General features: G+C 45.4%; 1 protein-coding gene across 13 annotated transcripts in view; it reads right to left on the reverse strand.

Moving 5' to 3' along the window:
- Atxn2 (ataxin 2) overlaps positions 1-8,569 on the reverse strand; it is a 94,437-nt gene extending 85,868 nt beyond the window's left edge. For 3 of the 13 annotated variants that reach the window (XM_075980272.1, XM_075980263.1, XM_075980295.1), the window contains exon 1: positions 7,885-8,567. In XM_075980272.1, the coding sequence (XP_075836387.1) occupies positions 7,885-8,513 (629 nt within the window). In that variant the 5' untranslated portion in view covers positions 8,514-8,567. Of the gene's footprint in view, positions 1-7,884 lie in introns of all 13 variants that reach the window. The other 10 variants (XM_075980285.1, XM_075980215.1, XM_075980207.1 and 7 more) reach the window with 5 other exon arrangements.
- Positions 8,570-21,884: the final 13,315 nt, after the last annotated feature.

Below are 21,884 nucleotides of genomic sequence, written 5' to 3' on the forward strand. Positions count from 1 at the left end.
TTTAGGTGTTGATGGCACCTGCCTATAATCCCAGCAGTTGAGAAGCTGAGATAGAAAAATCATAAATTCATGGCAAGCCTAGGAAAAGTAAGGTCCTATCCCTAAATAAACATTTTCCATCTTAAGTGACATTAGTTTTAAGGTACAAATTGAAAATTGTCTTAACAATTCTAGACTTAACCACCAATTCAAAGCTTCCTACCCAGCAACAGGCTGTTTCCTGAGAAGCATGCTTTGTGTCTGCCAACTAAGGAAGCAGACAGGTGAAGTTAGCACTGTGCTCGCATTTAAGTGGCACATTCCTAAACAGGCAAATGCACCCCTTCCAAGGACAGATGAGCCCCACATACTTCAAACACCCCCAAGACTTTTGCTTTATTCACTCACTCAGCCCCATCTTTGTGAGACACGGTCTAGCTATGTAGCCATAGCCGGATTGGAATTCACTATGTACACTAGGCTGTCTTCAAGCTCACTCATCCATGTATTTTTAATTTTTTTCAAAGCAACTTCAAATCAATGTTTTTCTTTGACAGAGCCTAAGATTCAATCTAGGGCCTCTTGAATACTAAGTAAACCCTCTACTACTGAACTGCATCCCTCCCCCAAACATTTTCAATTCAAAAACCCCAGCAGTAGGTTAGCCTAACAAATTCCATTTACATCTCCACCGAAGCTGTCACCATCACTTCAAATAAATGTAAAAATAGACTTTTGTACTCACTCTACACTATATAATACTAAAAGCAATTTCTACCTAGCCAAAATAGAACATTATAATTCAAGGAAAGTCTCTAAAGAGAATGTGTGTGTGTGCACGCACAGTGCTATAGTAGAATAAAGTTCTAGCAAGGCTGAAGCTATTTAAGACAAAAAGAATGTGATGGTTCTTTAAGGTGCACTGTGTGGCTATTAAACAGGATGGTGAGTTCCCATCCCCTATGTAAAACTGCAATGTCCAATTAGAGAAACAAAAACACTAAGCCTGAGCCCATAAAGATCTCCTCTGCCAGACTTCAGCACACACAACTCTAAGCAGCTACAGCATTGCTTTTTCTTTTAAACACAGAAAAGCAATCTCCACATATTTGGACCAAACAAATCAGGTAAAATATGTTAAGTACAAAAGAACAGCAAAAAGATGTCTTTCTTTTTTATTAACAGACTTTAGTAGTTTATCTCTAATGACCTAAATATCAATTAACCTTTCTGCTAGCTTAATAATCAAACAGCTATCAATACCCTTTCAAAAGATGACAAAATGAGCCAGCCTTAATTTATGAATTGCAACTAACTTAAATTCATAAATTAAGACCAGTTACTGTTAACTATTCAGGGAGGCTCCTCTAATCCACTTAAATTTGCAGCCATCCCTTTCCTCAAACTCTCTATGCCATTAATCTGCTTCCTCTAATCCCAGCCCTGTCTAATGCTATCCACAGGTATGTTGTTTAAGACTGCCTGCCTCTCACGATATATGGTGAGCTAGGTGCAATCCCAAAAAACCAGAGCTGACACAGGACAGTCTGGGACACACAGGGAGCTAGTTTCAAGGCTCAAAAAAGGAATGTGAGCTGTAGGAGAGCAATTACCTTTGTTTTAATCATAAGTACATCCCAAGAACGCAGCACTGCCTTACAGATGCTCAAGAATTTGTGCTGAATGCAGAGTTCTAGGCATCTCAAAAGATATAAACTTATGGAATGTCTCTGACATTTAAACAGAAGCATGATGAAGAATTTCTAAGATGTAATCAATGCCTTAAGGGAATGAAGCAATAGAAAACAAAAGGCTGGAAAATCAGAGAAAATCTTCAAAAAGTGAGAGGTCTGGTAACTGGCTCAATAAGTAAATAAATGCACTTGTCCCCAGGTCTGGCAGCCTGATTTCTACCTCCCTGGCCCACAGGGTAGGAAGAGACCCAACTCCTCCAAGTTATCCTGATTTCCACCCACACACTGTGAAATATGCCAAAACAGACAGACACATACACACAAACACACACACTCTGAAATTCCAAATGTACTTTTGAGACTGAAGCCTAGACTACATTCTTTTTTTTTTTTGGTTTTTTCGAGACAGGGTTTCTCTGTGGTTTTGGAGCCTGTCCTGGAACTAGCTCTTGTAGACCAGGCTGGTCTCGAACTCACAGAGATCCGCCTGCCTCTGCCTCCCAAGTGCTGGGATTAAAGGCGTGCGCCACCACTGCCCGGCCCTAGACTACATTCTTATAAAGGTGGGTGTAGGAGCCTATCATGGTGTCTATCAGTAATCCCAGAACTTCCAAAGCGAAAGAAGTAGGATGCACCCTGCAGATTCATGCTAAGTAGCAAGTTCCAGGCCAACATAATAATAGACCAGGCATTATAGTGCACATCTTTAATCCCAGCACTCAGGAGGCAGAGCTCTGAGAATAGAGGCCAGCCTGGTCTACAGAGCAAGTTCCAGGACAGTGCTACATAACAGAGAACCCATCTGAAAAAAAAAAAAATCAAAGCTAAAAATTGGGCTTGCGAGTTGGCTCCTTAATTAAGAGTGCTTACTGCTTTCCCAGAAGACCAAAGTTCAGTTCACAGTACCCACATAGCAGCTCATGACTGCTTCCATCTCCAACTCCAGGAGATCTACTGCCCTCTTCTGGCTTCCTCAGGCTCTTGCACACGTGTACACCAGACTCATATACATACACATAAATTTTTAAAAATAAATTTAAAAAAGAAAGATGTCTAGGTCATCAAACCAGTAGCCCAAGGCTACTTAGACCTAGTCTCAAACAAACAAACAAAAAAACAACAACAAATATGAAGGGCAGCCTGGTTTACAAAGATACTGCCCCACCCACCCCTAACCCCAATAAAGAGGAAAGGAAGGAATATGAATTAACAAATGCTGGTTCCCAGTAGAGTCACTAAATAAGAGCTGAGAATGTAGCTAAATTTGTACAATGCTTGCCTAAAACGCAAATAAACCCTGAATTACCATGCCCAGCACTGCATTACACACCTTCAATTCCAACACTCGGGAGAAGGCAGGAGGAGGGCCAAAAGTTCAACCTCATCCTCCCCAGTAATTCAAGATCAACCTACAAAAGATCTGACCTCAAAGACCCGGGTTCAGTTCCCAGCACCCACGTGGTAGCTCACAACCACCCATAACTACAAGTTCCAGGGAATCCAACCTCCTCTTCTGATCTCCACAGACACCAGGCAGACATGTGGCAAACATATACAAATATGCAACAAAATATTCATACACTGTTTTGTTTTTTCAAGACAGTGTTTCTCTGTGTAGCCTTGACTGTCCTGGAACTCACTCTGTAGAACAGGCAGGCCTTGTACACAGATATCCGCCTGCCTCTGCCACCCAAGTGCTGGGATTAAAGGAATGGGCAACCACTGCTGGGAAATGTGTAGCTCAGGCTAGCCTGGAGCTCATGATCCTCCTGCCTCTACCTCCTTCAGCAAATCCTATTGGCATTAATCACAATCAGATTTTTTTTTTCAAAAATGATCATAAACTGGGGGCTGGAGAGATGGCTCAGTGGTTAAGAGCATTGCCTGCTCTTCCAAAGGTCCCGAGTTCAATTCCCAGCAACCACATGGTGGCTCACAACCATCTGGAATGAGGTCTGGTACCCTCTTCTGGCCTGCAGGCATATACACAGACAGAATATTGTATACATAATAAATAAATAAACATTTTTTTAAAAAAGATCATAAACTAACAGCTAATAACATAAATAAGAAGATTAATTTAAGAAAAATTCCCGGGGGCTGGAGAGATGGCTCAGCGGTTAAGAGCATTGCCTGCTCTTCCAAAGGTCCTGAGTTCAATTCCCGGAAACCACATGGTGGCTCACAACCATCTGGAATGAGGTCTGGTGCCCTCTTCTGGCCTACAGACATACACACAGACAGAATATTGTATACATAACAAATAAATAAATATTTAAAAAAAAAAGAAAAATTCCCAAAGTTTTTAAACAGTTCCTTCAGAAATCATGGATCTGCATCTGTAGTACATATTACAGGCTCCAAAATATCATTACATATAGTCCAGTAAAAGCTCAAATAAAACTCAAACACAAGGGCTGAAGTAGTTAAGAGCACTTGCTGCTCTTGTAAGTCTATTTCCTATGTGGACCAGGCTAGCCTCAAACTCAAAAGATCCACTTGTCCTCGTCTCACTAGTGCTGGGATTAAAGGTACCAACCCTGGCATTTATTGCTATAGCTGAGGACCCGAGTTCAGTTCCCAGCACCTACATGGTGGCTAACAACGGTCCCCACCTCTAGCTCCAGTAGATCCAAAGCCCTCTTCTGGCCTCTGGGCATCAGACAAGCATGCAGGATACTTACAAACATCCATACAGAATACTTCTACATATAAAAATGTTTTAAAAACGCAAAAAGAAATAACCAAGAGGGCCAGGCGGTGGTGGCGCACGCCTGTAATCCCAGCACTTGGGAGGCAGAGATAGGCGGATCTCTGTGAGTTCGAGACCAGCCTGGTCTACCAAGGGAGTTCCAGGACAGGCTCCAAAGCCACAGAGAAACCCTGTCTCAAAAAACCAAAAAAAAAAAAAAAAAAAGAAATAACCAAGAGGGATTGGATGGATGGCTCAGGAATTAACAGCACTGTTTGCTCCTGTGGAGAACCCAGGTTGGTTCCCAGACCCACAAGATGGCTCACAGCTGTTGCTAACTCCAGTTCCAGAAAATACAGGGCCCTCGTCTGGTCTCTGTGGACACTGGGCATTCATGCAGTGTACTTAGCATACAAGCAAACAAAACAGTCATCCATATGAAATTTTTAAAAAGATCTTTAAAATACAGAAACTAGGAAGAATACACAGGAAACCACCTGCTTGTACATGACCCTGACACAGAAGGCTATGTCCCCTGACCCCAAAAGCAGCTGACAACTACAAAGAAACATTTCCACAGTAGACCTGACTCATTGGCTCTGGAGCCCACTAAGCCATCTGAGAAATAACTCAGCACAACCTGTGAGAGCAGTAAAATCTTAGAGTCCTTGACCTAGTGAAACCACTTCTTGGCACTTTCTCTAGGGAAAAATAAAACTGAAACAAAAAGATTCCAGTATGAAGATTTTACTGTACCACCTCTACCAAAAAAAAAAGATTATGAAGACTAAACTCCCAAAAGTTAGGTAGAAACTTAGCTTAGTAGGTAAGTTACTATTTAAGAATTTTTAAAAATCCACCAGGTTAAGGGGGAACAAGGTTGGTCACACATAAGCACAGCCTCACAAGGAAAAGGTCAAAGTCTAGAACAAGCAGTGGGTTCAGGTGCAACTGTGTGGTAAGATTTTTAAAAAGTGATCACACAGTTCTTTTCTAAGGAAAAAGTTCTCAATTCTTTTCACACAAAACCCAAGTCTGATTCAGGCTGGCTGAGTAGCTAAGTCCTAGTCCAACAAAAGCAAAGCCCTGGGTTAGAGTTCCAGGCTGTGGAAGGTCCAGAAATAAAATGGTGCTTCAAGAGCAGTGAACTTCTAGGCTGGGAAGAATATTTTGCTACCATAAACATAACATTATCAATGCCACTTTTTCTTGTTAATTCTTCTTTTAAGTTTATTTATTGTGGGGGAGGGCGAAAATGCCCCTGGCAGGTGTGTGGAGGTCAGAGGACAACTGGCAGTAGTCAGTTGCTTGCTGCAACCATGGTGGTGGGGTGGGACTCCTGGTTGACAGGCCTAGCAGCTAGCACCTCCCATTGACCCATCTCAGTGGCCCCCAATGCTATATCCCCCCCCTTCCTCAGCCACGTTGACAGTCTTATTTTTAGTGACACATACAAACCCAAGCAAAATTCTAGAGGTTGTAATGGATTTACAAAGAACCCAGAGAAGACTGAGAACTTAAAAGCTATTCTACCAGTGTTAACATTAACCAAGGCTCTGTGCAGAACAAAATTGCATATTCTGAGTCTGGTATTGGACTAAAAACTTCGTCAAAAGAGTGAGTACTAACATGTATACTTCAAGTGACAGAACTCAAAGCAAGGAAAACTCTAAATGCCTTTAACTTTTGAGGACCCTCAGGAGCAGAAAGATGACTGGTACTCTTGCCTTGCTCATCGGAGATGCTCACCTCCCTGTAGAATAATTCCACTACAACCTAATCTTTATGCCTAAGGAGATAGTGAAGTTTAGAAACTTTAGTTTTAGTTGGTATTTGAACAAGTTAAATACATCTGCCACTCTCTGATAACTAAAGGGAAAACATGGAAAAGCAAAGAAAATGGGATGCATTCATAAATTTAAATATTTTTCTTTTTTTCACTAAAAGTCAAGGACAAAACAAAAGAAACTCAAATTATAAAACCTTAACTTCACTGAGTTGGGGGGAAAATGGTTTAATTTGAACTAAACAGGCTAAGGAGGGTTTGAAATGTCTCATGCTAGGGAAAATTGGAAGTGTGGGGGAATAAAGTAAAAAACAGACTGTTCCCAGCAGGATCCCTTAAAAACCTGCTCTGATTCACCCCACGGCTTAACTTCTGCTGTAAAGGAAAACTCTCTAGAAATGGACGACTAGAAACTGCGGCTAAGAAGAAAACTCAGTACATGAAAAATCCCCATAGCCCACCTCCTAAGTTCTGGATGTCTATTTAAGGAGGAGGCTAGTCAAGGCTCTGCCAACCAGGCCTAGGCCAGAGGGAGGCACAGCAGTGCTTGTAACACGGATGGACTCGGGGCACAGGGGAAATGGACTTGCATGCCCTTGGTAAGCTCTGGCGGCGCTTCCCAAGTTAAGGACACCGGCCACAATGGAATGGAGTCTATTGGCATTTGCCTCCCCGTTTTAACACTAAGCGTTTTCTTAGTTCGTGAAATACGAACTGACAATCACCTCCACCCCTCCCCACCCCCGCGCGCGCACACCCTCCAGAGTCAAGCCCAGTCACACAGGACAGCACCCGGCTTCCAGCTTCTACCAACAAAACCGGGCCCAGGGGAGAGGAGAGAGAAGGGGGGCGCGGGCGCAAGCCAACACCCGCGATGTTGCCATCAGAACCCGCACCAAAAAACTCCTCTGCTGCGTTTCCTCATCTCTAGAAATTTCAGGAATTGGGACGGGGGCTGCGGGGAAAATGCGCTGCGTGTCCGATGCCCGCCGCCAACCCACCTCGCGAGTCCGGCCCTCGCCCACCTCTATTCAAAGACGCCTTCAGCTCGGCGGACGAGGAACAGCAATGCGGATCGGCCACCACCCGCGCGCAGGGGACCTTGCGGGGAAGGAGGGAGGCCGGCCCGAAGGGAGCCGGGCACTCCCACCCCTTCCCCAGCTGGGGGAGGGCAGCCCGCCGCGGGAACCCCGCCGCCCCAGATCTAAAAGGGGGGGTGGGTGCGGGAGGCCGCTAAACACCCACCTCGCCTCGGATGACCACCGTCCTAGGGGCTGCGGGGCGGGAGTTAGATATGCAGGACAACCGGCTGACCCTACTTGGGGCGGCAGGGCCTCAACTTCCCCTCCTCCCTCCATGCTCCCCAACCGGGCAAAGTGGCTCAGTTCAAGACAGGGACCCCTGCGACGTGCACCCAGGCCCAGCCGCCCTTCCATCACGGGTAGGGGACGCTGCAAGGGGGTGGGGCGGGGATGCCAATCGCCTCTCGCACACACACGAGGGGCAGAGGGCCGCCCCGGCCGTCCATCTTGACCGTCTGGGGGAGGGGACGGGATGGTGCAGGAGGCTGGACACGGCCTGTGAAGCCCGAAGAATCGTCCGGCGCCACCCGCCCCTCCGCGGGCCCCCAGCCCACCGCGATGCGGGCCGGTCACGGGGCGAGGCGGGGGAGGGGACGAGAGGCGCGGGATCTGCCCGGCGGGCGCGGAGGGGGCTGGGGAGCCGACACCCACCTGCCCAGACCGGGGCGCCCGACGCCCGCGGCCGCCGAGGAAGACGCCACCGGCGCAGCCGGGGCCGGCACCGCGGAAGACGAAGACGACGCGGCCGAGGCCGGCGCGGCGCCGGGCGAAGAGAGCAGGCCACCGCCGGGCTTGCGGCCACTGGCGGGCGCGGGCGGCTGCGGCTTCAGTGACATAGTGAGCGGCCCATACACCGGCTCGCACGCCGGGCGGGGACAGCCGGGAGCCGGGCGCGCTGAAGAGACGCCGGAGCGCGGCGGGGACGCGCGGACGCCAAGCGGGCAGGCGCGGGCTGGCGCGGTCGCGGGAGCCAGGGGCAGCAGGACAACGACGAAGGGGCGGGGAGGCCCGCAGACACCGAACAGCCGCCGGGAGCCGGGCCGGGACACGCCGTTGCCGTTGCTACCAAAACAGTCTGAGGCGCAGGGCGGCGAGCGCGGCCCGCGGGGAGGGGCGCCGGGGCCGCGCGGGGGAGGGCCGGCGGAGGGATACGTCTCTGCGCCGCCCCGCCCGCCGCGCCGCGCAGTCCGCGGGAGCGAGCGCCGCGCGGCCCAGCCCGGCAGGCGGCGCGGCTCCGGGCCTGGCGCGGGCCGCTGAGCGGCGGCGGTCGACGGGCGCATGGGAACCCAGCTCGCGGGCGCGCACGGGGCGACGCGGCCGGGAGGGCGCGGAGATGCGAAACGGAGCTGGGGGTGGGGGACTCTTTACCGGAAGTCGGAAGGGTCAGGCGGAAGTCGGACGTGAGACGGCTTGGGGGGCCGGCCGGGACACGTGAGGAGCCGTAGCAGCGCTGGGCCGCGTTCGCTCTCGGGGGTCGGGCGAGGGCCGCGGGGATCCGCCCTCGCTGAGGCGGGTCTGCCCTTCGGGGAGGGAGTGCTGATCTTCGCCTGCGGGGCGCCCGGAGCTGCTTCGCCGCTTACAGCCTAGGGGATGGCCCTCGGGCACCTTCGGGGCGGAGACCCGCGGTTTCTTCCGCGAACCCCGGGCCTGGCACACAGTAGACCCCCAGGTGCCACTGCGTGTTTGGTTTCCCTGCCAGCATGGGAAGCTTGCCACCAGTGAAGCCACCGCCAGCTGCTTCACTTTGCCCCATTTTATCCACCCCAGCTAACTGTTAGGTATCTGACCTTCATTTGAACCCGTTTTCCCTCACCCGAACTTTATATTCCTCCTTCGGGAGACTCGAAAGGAAATGGACGTGATTGGTAGAGCTGGATAATGGGGTTTTGCCATGGATAATGGGGTCTCCCTCAGTGGAGACAAAACAGACCTTACTAAAATGTGAACTTTAGACCTTGACCCTGTTTAGAAGTTTTACTTTAACTCGGAGAGGCCGCCAAACACTGTAGTCCGTTTTTAACATGTTGTAATTCAATTGGAAGCAAGTAAGTAACTTTTTTTTTTGCAATGAGTTTAAGTTTTTTTGTTTTTCTTTTTTAAGTGAAATTGCTTAAGAAAATGATGGGCCGCAGAACAGCAAAGTCCCCCTCATTCTACTAAGATCATCCACATAAAGTCAGGCGTGGTGTTCATACCTGTAACACGAGCACTTGGGAAGTAGAGGCAGGATTAGAACTTCAAGGTCATCTTCACTTTCTGAAGGAAATTCTAGGCGAGACTAAAATACAAGAGACCCAGTCTTTTTTTTTGTTTGTTTGTTTGTTTGTTTGGTTGGTTGGTTTTTCGAGACAGGGTTTCTCTGTGGTTTTGGACCCTGTCCTGGAACTAGCTCTTGTAGACCAGGCTGGTCTCAAACTCACAGAGATCCGCCTGCCTCTGCCTCCCAAGTACTGGGATTAAAGGCGTGCGCCACCACCGCCCGGCTTTTTTTGGTTTTTCGAGACAGGGTTACTCTGTAGCTTTAGAGCCTGCAATGGAACTAGCTCTTGTAGACTAGGCTGGCCCCGAACCCACAGAGATCCTCCTGCCTCTGCTTCCAGAGTGCTGGGATTAAAGGCGTGCACCACCACGGCCCTGCTTGTTGAAGAGACCCAGTCTTAAGTAGTGACCCCTGGTTATGGCACAATCCTTTAATCCTAGCACTCAAGGCAAGTGGATCTCTCAGTTCAAGACTAGCTTAGTCTACACAGATTAAAATTTGGAACATATTAAAGAGTCACTAGTAGTCCAATTGAAAATAATTTAATCTGGCTGATATGTAGTGGCCCAGGACCTTAATCCCAGTCCTTGGGAGGCAGAAGCAGGTGAATCTCTTGGATCTCTGAGTTCCAGGCCAGCCTGGCCTACAGAGTGAATTCCAGGACAGAAGGGGCTACAAAAAGATACCTTTTATAAAAACAAAACAAAACAAAAAACCTTAACCGGAAGACCGGAAGAAGCTTCGCTTGGATGCAAAGCCTTGAATCTTACTGCTTGGGAGGTAAAGGTCAACCCTAGCTACATAGCATATTCAGCGTAGTCTACGGTTAATGTGAGACATTGTTTCCAAAAAGAAACCAAAAATAACAAATCTAAGATTTAAAATAGTACCTGATTCCTAAATTGAAAATGAATTAGTAAAATATATACAAATATCAGTAATTTCATGTTAAAGATTTTTTAAACATTTTATTTTATGTGCATTGGTATTTGGCCTGCACATATGCCTGTGTAAGGGAGTCAGACCCACTGGGCCTGGAGTTATGGACAATTGTGAGCTATGGTGTGGGTGCTGGAAATTGAACCCCAGTCCTCCGAAGGAGCAACCAGTGCTCTTAAGTCATCTCTCCAGCCCTGTTTTTTTGTTTGTTTTTTTATACTCGGTTTAACTCTGTGTTGTCTGCATCTGTTTGTGTTAACATATGTATGTATGACATCTGGAGACCAGAAGAGGGCATCAGATCCCCAGAACTGGAATTGATGTTTGGGAGCCACCATGTGGGTGCTTGGAATTGAATCTGAGTCCTCTAGAAAAACAAGCAGTGCTCTAGCTTAGCTGAGTGAGCGCTCCAAACACAAGATAGGCTTTAAATTAACCTAAAGGATATCAAAACTGAAAAAAGCAAATGACTAAGAAAAAAGGCCCCATACTAAGAGCATCTTCATTCAGAACTGGAGCCAAGCTTTCTGAATTCAATGGGAAGGTCAAGTTCCAAGCACACTTTGAAGGAAAGAGAATTTGAACAAGAGTGCCTGAACTTGGTAGCTACATATGACTTCATTTACGCTAAGTAAATGGGTTTGGATTTTAAATAACATTTATGCATTTACTTATTTTGTGTATATGTATGTGTGTGGGATCAAACAGTTCAGACTCAGTGACAAGCACTTTTACCCTCTAATCTATCTGGCTGACCTGGTTTTAGGTGTTTGTATCTGAGACAGGGTCTCACTCTGTAGCCCTGGTTGTCCTGGAACTTGCAGAGATCCCCCTACTTCTGTTCCCCAGGTTCTGAGGTCAGTGTACCATTATGCCTGGTGTATAGTTGCTTTTGCTTTATAGGAAGACCTGACAAGAAATGGGCATTGCTGTGGAGCTGCTCTTGGAGCTGGAGACTTCTGAGCACATCTTTGGCATCTGAGAGACTTTATAGCCTGAAACCCTGAGGCTGAGCTCAGGGTGTGGCTTAGTGCTATAAAGTGTGCTTAGCATTTGAGGCCTGGGGTTCAATCCCTAGCACTGAAAAATAATGAAGAGTGTCAGGATAATGCCCTTTCAGAGCAGTGATCTGGGAAGCCGTTTCTACAGTGGCTCAGAATGACCTTTGTCCTAGTGTCTGACCTTATGAAAATCTGCCCACTGGAATATAAGCTATGCCTCATGACTCCTTCCTAAGTAAAAACTGGAGAAAGAAACTAAGGCATTTCACTTAAAAGATTAGGTCACAATAAGACCTTTATTTCAGCTGAACCGAGCTACTCGAAAGATCTTGCTCAAAAAACAAAAACAGTAGGGCATAATCATGTGTGCCTTTAATCCTGGCACTCTAGCAGCAGAGGCAGGTCTAGTATACATAGCAGGTTCAAACCACCAACCTTATTTCCAAAAGGAGAAAAGGTAAAATAAATAAATAAATGAATGAATGAATGAATGAATAAATAAATAAATAAATAGGGATGTAGTCGAGTTGGCAAAGTGCTTGCCTACTGTGCTTGAAGGCCTGAGTTCAGTCCTCAGCACTGCATAAACAAGGAATGGTAGGAATACCTGTAATCCCAGCACTTGGAAGAAGTTCAAGGGCATCTTCAGCTACATTGCAAGTATTTTTTGTTTGGTTGGTGTGGTGATATTTTGTGCTCTTACAAATAAAGCTTGCAGCCGGGCGTTGGTGGCGCACGCCTTTAATCCCAGCACTCGGGAGGCAGAGGCAGGTGGATCTTTGTGAGTTCGAGGCCAGCCTGGTCTACAAGAGCTAGTTCCAGGACAGGCTCCAAAGCTACAGAGAAACCCTATCTCGAAAAAACTAAAAAAATAAAATAAAATAAAGCTTGCCTGGAGATCAGAGGGGAGAGCTAACCACTAATTAACCATAGAGACCAGGCATTGGTGGCACACACCTTTAATTCCATCACTTGGGAGGAGGAATCAGGAAGGTCAGGAGTTCAAGGTCACCCTGGGCTACAGAGAAGCTCCATCTAAAAGAGAAACAGAGCCAGACGGAGTTGTTGAGGTAGGGGAGAGAGAATCTATTGCAGTCATGTCCACTGTGATTGCAGCTGTAGCTGCTTATGGTTTCGGTTCAGGGTTCAAATCAGACTCCGACAATGAGGGCAGCTGGTGTCTGCTGCTAGCTGCTGACTCTTTCACGCATTCAGCCAAGCCTTCTCTGATAGTGGCGGTGGACTTGGCTCCAGAGGTAGCATTTAAGGAAGATTTGGAAACTGGAATTTTCCTGCTTTCTGGATATGCAGAGCCAGCACATATCAGTGACTCCATGTTTGAACAGCAAACTGGTCAGAAGAAAACTATAAGAGAAAAAAGTTCAAAAAAATAATGCATCTAATATTAATGGTTTCTTGGGACTATGGACAGAATATATGTATGAAAAAGATGTCACCAAACCTTCAGAGGAAGAACAAAAGGAGTTGGATGGAATCACAGCAAAGAGGCAGAGAAAAAGGCAAATAGGAAGAGAAGAGACCGGGAGAGAAGACAATCTTACATGTTGAAGAAATATATGACTATCAAGGCAGGTCCTACCTTCATATACCTAAGGATGTTGGTGTTAATGTTAATCTACGGTCATCTGTGCCACCTGAAACAAATTCCCAAAAAACAAATTTATGTGTGGTCTGGACACACAGAGGGTGTCAGTGTGGTCAGGCTGTTTCTTCTTTCTGGACATTTGTTGCTCTCTTGGTCCGTGGACTGTAAAACTAAGCTATGGAAAGTTTATGGAGACTGGCGCTGTCTAACATTTATTGGTCACAGTAAAGCTGTAAGGGACATCTGCTTCAACACTGCAGAAATATTCTGCCTGCATGTATGCCTGCAGGCCAGAAGAGGGCACCAGATCTCATTACAGATGGTTGTGAGTCACCTTGTGCTGGGAATTGAACTCAAGACTTTGGAAGAGCAGCCAGTGCTCTTCACTGAGCCATCTCTCCAGCACCCATATAGGTGATCTTTTCATACACAGTCTTATGAAGTTGACTTATGGTTTTTGGCTGCTCTGCTTCGCTGATCTTTCAGTATTTACCCTGATATCTGACTCTGGGTTCTTATTATTAAGATCAATTAGATCAATTAGAATTCGAGCTATAGGTTGGTTGGGGTTTTTGTTGTTTTACGTTTTTTGTTTTTTCCAAGATAGGGTTTCTCTGTGTAGCTGTGACTATCCTGGAACTCACTCTGTAGACCAGGCTGGCCTTGAACTCAACAGAGATCTCCCCGTCTCTGCCTCCCAAATGCTGGGATTCAAAGGCAAGCACCACTACACCAGGATAAAAGTGTTGTTTGTTTATTCTAGTTTTTTTCTTGTTTGTTTGGGTTTAATAAAGTTATATTTTCTGGCCAGGTGGTGGTGCTGCACACCTTTAATCCCAGCACTCTGGAGACAGAGGTAAGCAGATCTGTTTACAGAGCAAGTTCCAGGACACCAGGATAACACAAAGAAACCCTGTCTCCAAAAACAACAACAACATTGTTGGTGTTTTGTCTATCTATCTATCTATCTATCTATCTATCTATCTATCTATCTATCTATATTTATTTATTTATTTATTTTATTTACTTGATTTCATGTTTGTTTGCTTACATGTACCTCTGTGCACCAGGCATGTGACCTGTTGCTCTCAGAGGTCAAAAGAGGACATTGAAATTGGAGTTATAGACAGTTGAAAACTCTTATTGGGTACAGGCACTAGAATCTGGGTCCTCTACAAGAACAGTAAGTGCTTTTGAGAGCTGAGCCATCTCTCCAGCCCTGTCTATATGTCTTTTATACAACTTGCTGCTTGGTTCCCACAGAGGCCAGAAGAGGGCATTGGATCTCCTGAGGCCAGAGTTACAGATGGTTGTGAGTTTCCATATGTGCTGGAAGTCAAACCCCAGATCTCTAAGCCATCTCTCTAACCCTAAATAATAGAGATACTTTAATGTAGGCTTAAGCACTAGGGTTAAGAGAAAGAGATATGCTCAGATGAAAGTAAGACTTACATAAGACCATGGGTCTGGGCTTCTCAAATAGCCAGGAAATGTAAGACATACCCAAGTGTGAAAACAGGCTTTTCAAAGGGAGTCACCTGCATAGCAAGTCTGAGGCTAGCCTGAACTACATCGGACCATCTCCTAAATAAGACATAAAAAAGGCTATGTTTTAGACTACCATATCTCACCAGCTTAAAAACAAACAAACTAGCTTATAGTTGGTAAGATGGCTCAGCAGGGAAAGAAGGCATTAGGCACCAAGCCTGAGGACCTGAATTATTAAATCTCCACGACCCATATGGTAGGAGAGAACCAACGCTCATTGGTTGTCCCCCCAGTCCCATATGGTTGCCATATATGTACACCCACACACATGCAACACACAAAATAAATACATATATGTAAAATTAAAAGTGTAGAATTTTTTGTTGTTGTTGTTTGTTTTTCGAGACAGGGTTTCTCTGTGGCTTTGGAGCCTGTCCTGGAACTAGCTCTTGTAGACCAGGCTGGCCTCTGCCTCCCAAGTGCTGGGATTAAAGGCGTGCACCACCACCACCCGGCTTATGTAGGATGTTTTTAAAAGAGAAGAGCAGTCAAGTTGTAAATTAAATTTTGCAGGTACTTGGCAAGAATCTGAGGCCTCAACCAACAGCGGGGACTGGATGGCTACCCCAGGCATGTGGGGTGAGCTTGGTATCGGGTCATACTTTAGTCAGGTCTCCACATGACTGCTAGATACCTGGAGCTCAGGTCACCCAGCTAAACTGTACCTGGACTCTTCATTTTTTCAATAAGTTTCTCTCTCTCTCTCTCTCTCTCTCTCTCTCTCTCTCTCTCTCTCTCTCTCTCTGTGTGTGTGTGTGTGTGTGTGTAGATGTGTGTATCTATGTGTAGATGGGGGGGGGAGTGGGCGTGTAGGGGTGGGGGGTTCTGTAGAGGCCAGAGGTGAACAGTAGGTGTCTTCCTGAACCCTTCTCCACCTTATAGTCCCAGCTGGCCTGGAGCTCACAGAGATCTGCTCACCTCTGCCTTCTGAGTGCTGGGATTAACAGTATATGCCATCACACCTGGCATATTCATCATTTTTTAGTTGGTCTGGAGATCAAACTAAAAGTCCTCACATTTCCTTACTTTACCAGCTAAGTCGTCTCTCTAGGACTGGACTGCCACTGGACTCTTAATCTTCTGTTGCTTATGTTGCTAAACCCAGGGTTATTTGCACATGTGAGATTTACTGGTGTTGCAAAGCATTCTCTGAGCTTTCAGGGTTACAGCATCATCAGGAGGTAATGTGACATCATTATTCACAATGTTATCTGGTCTTCATCAAGGGCCACATGACCCAAATGTGCTTCCTGCAAGTTTCTTGTGTCCTCAAATAAATTAAAATCTGAGCTAATATTGTCCTATATTATTAGCACCTTTTTGCTTTGAGATGTGTATGGGGAGGTGGAAGCACACTGAGATTCATGTGTGAAACCCAGAGGACAACCTGCCGGAATCAATTTTCTCCACTGTGTGGGATCTGGAAAGAGAGCTTAGGTCCTCAGGCTTAACAGCAAGCACCTTAAGTGCTGAGCCTTCTTGCTGGACTCTCAGTTAATGTAATCCCAGCACGTGAGAGGTGGGGCAGGAGGAACTGGGAGGGGTTCAGGGTCATCCTCTGTTAGTTGGTGATTCAGCCTGGGCTACTTGAAACCAGGCCTCAAAACACACACACAAAAAGGACATCATAAAAATGAAGAGGGGCTTGAGAAACCACGTTGGGCAGTTCACAATCTTGTAATTCAACCTGCAGGAGATCCAGGGCCTCTTCTGACCTCCAGGATACTGCTCTCATGTGCAAACACACACACGAGTTTTAAGCGATTTTTATTTCTGTTTTATTTTTTTAAATATTTATTTATTTATTATGTATACAATATTCTGTCTGTGTGTATGCCAGAAGAGGGCACCAGATCTCATTACAGATGGTTGTGAGCCACCATGTGGTTGCTGGGAATTGAACTCAGGACCTTTGGAAGAGCAGGCAATGCCCTTAACCACTGAGCCATCTCTCCAGCCATATTTCTGTTTTATTTTTTAAATAAAATCTCACTATGTAGACCAGAATGGCCTTGAACTCATAGATATCTGTCCTCCTCTGTCACCTGAGTACTAGAAGTAAAGGCATGTGCCACCATGACTATTCTTTAAAAAAAGGACAATGGCCCATCAAAATCCCAGCAAAATTCTTCAAAGACCTCGAAAGAACAGTACTCAACTTCATATGGAAAAGCAAAAAACCCAGGATAGCCCAAACAATCCTGTACAATAAAAGAACTTCTGGAGGCATCACAATCCCTGACTTCAAACTCTGCTCCAGAGCCTCAGTGTTGAAAATAGCCTGGTATTAGCATAAGAATAGACAGGAGGACCAATGGAAATTAGTAGAAGACCCGGATATCAATCCACACATCTTCGAACACCTGATCTTTGATAAAGAAGCAAAAAATATCAGATGGAAAAAAAGCTTATTTAACAAGTGGTACTGGGGGCTGGAGAGATGGCTCAGTGGTTAAGAGCATTGCCTGCTCTTCCAAAGGTCCTGAGTTCAATTCCCGGCAACCACATGGTGGCTCACAACCATCTGTAGGGAGGTCTGGTGCCCTCTTCCGGCCTGCAGGCATACACACAGACAGAATATTGTATATAATAAATAAATAAAAAAAAAAAAAAAACAAGTGGTACTGGCATAACTGGATATCAACATGTAGAAGAATGAAAATAGACCCATATCTATCACCATGCACAAAACTCAAGTCCAAATGGATCAAAGACCTCAACATAAAGCCAGCCACACTGAACCTCATAGAAGAGAAAGTGGGAAGCACACTTGAACACACTGGCACAGGGAACCACTAAATAGAACCCCAGCAGCACAGACACTGAGAGAAACAATTAATAAATGGGACCTCCTGAAACTGAAAAGCTTCTCTAAAGCAAAGGACATGATCAACAAGACAAAATGACAGCCTACAGAATGGGAAAAGAACTTCACTAACCCCACATCAGAAGAGGTCTGATCTCCAAAATATACAAAGAACTTAAGAAATTGGACACCAGGCCGGGTGATGGTGGCGCACACCTTTAATCCCAGCACTCGGGAGGCAGAGGCAGGCAGATCTCTGTGAGTTCGAGACCAGCATGGTCTACAGAGCTAATTCTAGGACAGGCTCCAAAGCCACAGAGAAACCCTGTCTCGAAAAATCAAAAAAAAGAAAAAGAAAAAGAAAAAAAAAGAAATTGGACACCAAAAGATCACATAATCCAATAAAAAATGGAGTACAGACCTAAACAGAACTCTCAACAGAGGAATCTAAAATGGCTGAAAGACACTTAAGGAAATGTTCAACATCCTTAGTCATTAGAGAAATGCAAATCAAAACAACTCTAAGATTCCATCTTACACCTGTAAGAATGGCCAAGATCAAAAACACTGATGACAACTTATGCTGGAGAGGTTGTGGGGAAAAGGGAACACTTCTGCATTGCTGGTGGGAATGCAAGCTGGTACAGCCCCTTTGGATGTCAGTGTGGCGATTTCTCAGAAAATTAGAAAACAACCTTCTTCAAGACCCAATAATACCACTTTTGGGTATATATCCAAAGGATGCTCAATCGTGCCACAAGGACATATGCTCAACTATGTTCATAGCAGCTTTGTCTGTCATAGCCAGAACCTGGAAACAACCTAACTGCCCCTCGATTAAAGAATGGATAAGAAAAATGTGATACATTTTCACAATGGAGTTACACAGCAGAAAAAAAATAACGGCAGCTTGAATTTTGCAGGAAAATGGATAGAGCTAGAAAGCATTATTTTGAGTGAGGTAACCCAGACACAGAAAGACAATTTTCACATGTACTCACTCATAGGTGTTTTTTAAACATAAAGCAAAGAAAGCCAGCCTACAAACCACAATCTCAGAGAACTTAGACAACAATGACGACACTAAGAGAGACTTACATAGATCTAATCTACATGGGAAGTAGAAAGTAGAAAAAGACAAGATCTCCTGAGTAAATTGGGAGCATGGGGACCTTGGGGGAGGATTGAAGAGGGGAGGGGAGAGGCAGGGAGGGGAGCAGAGAAAAATGTAGAACTCAATAAATATCAATAAAAAATGTATTAAAAAAGGACAGTGAAAAGGCCTGGAGTGGTGGTATAGACCTTTAATCTCAGCACTGGAAATGCAGAGGAAGGTGAATGGATTTCTGTGATTTCAAAGCTAGCCTGGTCTATATAGCAAATTCCAGGATAGCCAGACCCTAACTCTCAAAAACAAAACAAGACACTGAAGAATATCATTCTGTTACTGAAAACTGAAACATGTTGCTGGGGCTGCAGAGATGCTTGGCAGTAGAAAGAGTTCAGTTCCCAGCACCTATATGAGGCAGCTTACAACTGTTCCAGGGGATCCAGTGACCTCTGACCTCAGTGGATACCTGCATGCACATGTTACACATAAACTCATGCAGGCACACACACATACATAAGTATCTTTATTATTAAGTAATTTTGTTTGGTGGGAGGAGGGTAGTTTATTTTTTTCATTTTTTTGAAACAGGGTTTCTCTGTGTCGTGCTGGCTGAAGAAAATTCTTGCCCTCTTCTGGCCTATAAGCATACATTCCTTGCTGGGTGGTGGTGGCACACACCTTTAATCCCGGCACTAAGGAGGCAGAAGCAGGAAGATCTCTGAGTTTGAGGCCAACCTGGTCTACAAGAACTAGTTCCAGGACGGGAAACCTCGAAAAACAAACAAACAAATAAAATAAAAAACAAAAAAAAACATACATTCAGGAGGCAGGTAGAACATTGTAAACATAATAAGTAAAATCTTTTTAAAAAATAGATGTGATCAAGCCAGGCAAAGATCAGGCAAAGGTTCCGGCTCCCAAGCTTGAGGACCCCAGTTAGATCCTGGGGACAACCAACTGAAAGGAAACAGCCAACTCTCCTCTCGCTCTCTCTCTCACCATACAGGTAATCTTTAAAATTATATAAATAGAACTATTTTTTTAAACTGGCATTATAATACAGAACTGTAATTCCAGCACTTGGGAGGTGGAGGCAGGAGGATCAGGACTTCAAAGTTAGCCAAGCATGGTGGCCCATCCCTTTAATTTCAACACTTGGAAGGCAGATGCAAGTGGATATCTGTGAGGTCCCGGACAGCCAGGAGGTACATAGTGAGACCTTGTCTCAAAACAAACAGAAAAGCTAAAAGTAAAAAAAGTGTATTTCAACAATGAACGAACACCTTTTAGATTTGGTGACTGGGTGTTGAGAGATGGCTTAGTGGTTAAGATCACTGGGCTGCTCTTCCAGAGGTCCTGGGTTCAATTCCCATCATTCACATGGTGCCTCGCAGCTGTCTATAACTGTGGTCCTATGGGATCTGTTGACTTCTTCAGGTGTGTTGATGTATATGCAGACAAAACCCATGTAAAGTCAATAAATTAGCCAGACAGTGGTGGCACACCCCTTTAATTCCAGCACTCTGGAGACAGAGGCAGGCAAATCTCTGTGAGTGCAAGGCCAGCCTGGTCTACAAGAGCTAGTTCTAAACACAAAACAAAACAAACAAACAAAAAAGAGCTAGTTCTAGAACATGCTCCAAAACTACAGAGAAACCCTGTCTCAAAACAAACAATCAATAATAGTAGTTAAAATAAGTAAATAGTATTTAAAAAAAGATTTGATGACTGAGGGACTGGAGAGATTGCTCAGTAGTTAAAAGCACTTGATACCTCACAACTGTCTTTAGCTCCCGCTATAGGGGATTCAACACCCTCTTACATACATATATGCAGGCAAAACACGAATGCACATAAAATAAAAATAAATAATAAATCATTTTTAAAAAGAAGAAAAATTTGGTGACTGAGTCCTGTGGACTCTACACTTGCTGTGTGATTTCAGCGACCCCTCACACAGCCCTTATATTAATCTGTTGGTTTTGATCCCTTCATGATTAATCAGACCTCAGGCTCTGAGGTAGCAAACAGAGCCCTGCAAGGCAGGGATGCCGAGTTATTTGCTGTTGCCAACCACAACAATGCTTGTCACATGACCCATACGCCCAGCGATTCATTTTCTTGCAATCATTCCTCTTCAGCTCCCGTCGTCTGAGTGTGTTTAACGTGTGATGGCACATTCTTCCCTCAATGCTCTTGATTTCCCTTTCAGAAGCATGAGAATTCCAATCAGTGCCAATCTGCCCTCCCCCCATCCATCCTCTTCAAGGTTCTGCAGATGTAATTTCAAAAATAGGACCATGGCTAATTACAGCAAGAATTTTTTTCCCTAACCACCGTTATTCAGAATTCTTAGAGGCTAATGTATTTGTGGATGCTCCAGGAATCCCAAAAGACTAAACGTTAGGGGGGAAAAAAGACATTGAACAGGGCAGAGACTTGCAGGAAGGTGGTAGTCAAACACTGAGTCCAGAGTAACAACTTGCTTGTCACTCTGAGCATCTGAGGTCCTTGCACCAACATAGCCAAAAACATAGTGACCTTACAGCAATGCTTTTCAGAGTGCAGACCTCCAGAAAGCTCTCTTCTGGTATGAGGATGCTCTTTTTTTTTTAACCTTGTCGGATACAATAATGATGTTGTAACATTGTTCCCAGAGAAGAAGCTGGGTACCTGTTGACATAGACAGAGAAAAGAACTTTTTGGCTTTCAGTAGAAATGTTTAATGGAAATTTTGGTGCCCCTCACCACAGCCTAGAACTCTGGTTGTAGACCAGACTGACCTTAATTTACAGAGATCCATCTGCCTTCGCCTTTCTCCCCATTGCTGGGATAGAAGGTGTGTGCCACCATGTTGGGCCCTTTTTGTTTTTATTTGCCCCTCTTCTCTCTGGGGAATTTTGTGGGCAGCTGATGGAGGAAGGTCATTGGTTAATTAAATAAAGAAACTGCTTGCCCTGATAGGTTAGAACATAGGTGGGTGGAGTAAACAGAACAGAATGCTGGGAGGAAGAGGAAGTGAGCTCAGAGACGCCATGCTCCCCTCTCCCGGGTAGACGCGATAGCTCTGCTCTCTGAAGCAGATGGAGCAAGCCACCAGGTCAGACATGCTGAATCTTTCCCAGTAAGACTGGTGCTACACAGTTTATTAGAGATGGGTTGATCGGGATATCAGAATTAGCCAGTAAGGGCTAGAGCTAATGGGCCAAGCAGTGTTTAAAAGAATACAGTGTCTGTGTAATTATTTCAGGGCATAAGCTAGCAGGCGGCCGGGGTGCTGGGGACGCAGCCCCGCCACTCATATTACAACAGGCAGCCTGTGGTTTCAGAGCCATAAATTAATGGAAAGCCAGAGGTTTGGTATATTCTCCATTGGGCGA

This window comes from Microtus pennsylvanicus, chromosome 1 (assembly GCF_037038515.1).
Source record: "Microtus pennsylvanicus isolate mMicPen1 chromosome 1, mMicPen1.hap1, whole genome shotgun sequence".
NCBI classification, from domain to species: domain Eukaryota; kingdom Metazoa; phylum Chordata; class Mammalia; order Rodentia; family Cricetidae; genus Microtus; species Microtus pennsylvanicus.